This window comes from Medicago truncatula, chromosome 1 (assembly GCF_003473485.1).
Source record: "Medicago truncatula cultivar Jemalong A17 chromosome 1, MtrunA17r5.0-ANR, whole genome shotgun sequence".
In the NCBI taxonomy this organism is placed as follows: Eukaryota; Viridiplantae; Streptophyta; class Magnoliopsida; order Fabales; family Fabaceae; genus Medicago; species Medicago truncatula.
Window position 1 is genome coordinate 29,667,409 of NC_053042.1, and position 2,974 is coordinate 29,670,382.

General features: G+C 33.7%; 1 protein-coding gene across 1 annotated transcript; it reads left to right on the forward strand.

Moving 5' to 3' along the window:
- Window positions 1–243: 243 nt before the first annotated feature.
- On the forward strand, window positions 244–2,711 carry LOC25483770 (B3 domain-containing protein At5g06250). Its single transcript, XM_024778350.2, has 2 exons — window positions 244–1,130; window positions 2,295–2,711. The coding sequence occupies exons 1-2, from the start codon at window positions 401–403 to the stop codon at window positions 2,555–2,557; spliced, it is 993 nt and encodes a 330-aa protein (XP_024634118.1). The 5' UTR covers window positions 244–400; the 3' UTR covers window positions 2,558–2,711.
- Window positions 2,712–2,974: the final 263 nt, after the last annotated feature.

Sequence of the window (2,974 nt, forward strand, 5' to 3'; positions counted from 1 at the left end):
ACATTTTAAAAAGTTTGAACCTAACATATTTACTAAACGAACAAGATGACAAACGGTCTAACCTATTCTCATCACATAGAGACCGGTTAACATTACTATCTTTAAATTATCTACATTTCTTGAAAGATAACCTAAAATTCTGCACCTAGTTTTTGTTTTAATTACATTTGTTTTTTCAGTTGACGTGTATTAATTTTTCCATCTCTAGCTTTCTCTTTCTTTGTCACATATCTTGGCAAAGCTCCATCAGATAGTATATAGTTCCCATCCCACATCAAACCATAATCATCACGTCTCTTCTACATCAAACCATTCTATATCCTCTTTCTCTTTCTTTCTCTCTATCCTTTAATATTCCTCATCAATTTTCACTTTTTTTCTTTCTTTCTTTCTTTGTTACATGGATCTTTCAGAAACATCACTCTGGTGGACTCAACAACATCAACAACAACAACCGATGTTATTAGTCGAACCAACATCTTGGTCTCTCCATCACCACCAACCTCCATGGTTCAATTCTCAAATCCATGAAAACACACCCCATTACAACCTCAAAAACATAGAAGATGAAGAATTAGACACCACCACCACCGTCGTAGAACCCGAAGACGAAAAAGAATCAATGTTTGAGAAACCCTTAACTCCTTCTGACGTAGGAAAACTCAACCGTCTTGTTATCCCAAAACAATACGCTGAAAAATACTTTCCACTCGGCGGAGCAGACTCCGCCGAGTGCAAAGGACTTTTACTAAGTTTTGAAGATGAGTCAGGGAAGTGTTGGCGTTTCCGTTACTCTTATTGGAACAGTAGTCAAAGCTATGTTCTAACAAAAGGTTGGAGTCGTTATGTCAAAGATAAACGACTCGATGCTGGCGATGTCGTTCTGTTTGAACGACATCGTGTTGATAGTCAGAGACTTTTTATCAACTGGAGGAGGAGGAGTGGGGATGATCAGTCGGCTTATGTTAGCAGAGGAGTGGGACATCATGGTAAGGGTAGTGATGGGAATGGTAAGAATGAGGTTGTTAATGGTGTAGGGTGGTCCAGAGGGTTCTATTCTGCGCATGTTCCTTATCCTACGCATCATCATCAAGTCTTGCCATACCAACATGATCAATGTCTTCATGCAGGTCTTAATATCTCTTCAATGCTATCTCATCTTATTTTTTGCATTCACATTATAATCAAGCAAGTAAACAGCTACAAGTAATAACCATCCCTAAAAAAAAAAAAAAAAAACTAAGTACTATTCCATATAAGTATAATGTTCATTACCCTAACTCAACTACTTGATTGATATCTTTAATCTTACAATTTGACTGGGTCTTTGGTTTGAATCTAACTCAAAAAATGTAGCTATACAAAATTCTTGAACAAGAATTTTGTCGGCTATTATAATCCGTCCAATTTGACAATTAGTCTTTACGGTAGCATCTCAGAGATATTCGCTTTACACTAAAAACTATGTTGATTATATAGTACAATTAAAACTATATTTTTACCGAAAAACTATGCTATTATAATCCGTCCAATTCGACAATTAGTCTTTACGGTAGCATCTCAGAGATATTCGCTTTACACTAAAAACTATGTTGATTATATAGTACAATTAAAACTATATTTTTACCCTAAAATCATATTTTTCCCTTTTTCTTCCACCATGTTATTTTATGAGTGTGGATAAAAACAATGGAGTGGTTCAAAGCTTTTTTTTTATCTTTCTTGCTTAAATTTTGCTTTCAAATATGCTTGATCTTCCTTTTTTTTCTATGAAAAATTTATAACAAGTAAACAGCATTTTTTTGCACTACTTTTTTTTTCCAAAAAAAGAGAAAAAGGTTTTGACCAAAAAAAAAAAACCAAGAAGATGAAACAATTATATTCTCATGGAAGTGCGTGAAGTCTACCTTCCAATTAATTGGGAGAAATGTGATTTTATGTTGGGATTTGTGAGAAGCCAAATCCTTTGTATTCATCTGTTTACTTCAAACACCGCGTGACGTATACGCTCTCATTTTCGTTCATTGAACGTGCAATTTTTTTCTTTCAAAACATTAATGTATGAAAAATGAAAAATATTTTTCTTTATTTCAATAATAAAAGTTTATAGGTTCAGAAAACTAGGCGGTGGTGTTTGATTTGTATCCTTCACATCATCCTAATCAGAAACGAATTTTGAATAGTCACATTTTTCTTATCTTACGGCCCCTTATTTTGTTTGTATACAAATAGTAATAATAATATTATTATCATAGGTTAAAAATTTAATCCATGCACGTGTTATAATGTTACAGGTAGAGGGTCCCAAAGTCAGAACCAAAGGACGAAACCGGTGGGAAATAGTTCAAGTTCAACTTCTAGTTCAAGGGTACTTAGGTTATTTGGGGTCAACATGGAATGCCAACCTGAACATGATTCTTCAACACCTCAATGTTCTTATGATAGTAACAATAATATGCCATTAACACAAGGTACTATAGATACCTACCAATATCATCAACCTTCTAATTCCAATTCTCACCCTCACGTGGTACGTCACCAACCATATTACTACTAGATATATGTACCATCTTCGAGGTTGGGTTCTAAGTTATTTTTGTCTTAGGTGTAAGATATTAATTAACTATGTATCGACTTTTGTTAATTAGTTTATGCATTAATCTTTTGATTAACATGAAAAGGAATTGTTGGTCGATTATTGAGGATCTTTATATCTTGTCTTATGTTTTGGAATGCATGAATATTTAGTTTGTTTATTTGTATGGGACCTTCATGTTCTCTTTCTACACGAGTTAGTATAAGAATTCACTAATTAAATTATGTGAGAATGCAAGAAGGGACATTTTCCCAATGCAGTTTGCATCTTCATGGATCTATTTGAACAAGTTCATATCCTTATTTGAGACATGTAACAAGGTACTCTAGATTATAATTAGGACCTAGTCCTTTCAACTTGATCACATTAACTTGATTC

What these genes read in the sequence shown, in the direction of transcription:
- LOC25483770 (XM_024778350.2), top strand. Translation starts at nt 401, where the DNA reads ATGGATCTTTCAGAAACATCACTCTGGTGGACTCAACAACATCAACAA. An exon ending in TGATCAATGTCTTCATGCAG is followed by an intron (nt 1,131 to 2,294) that starts GTCTTAATATCT and finishes ATAATGTTACAG; the next exon opens with GTAGAGGGTCCCAAAGTCAG.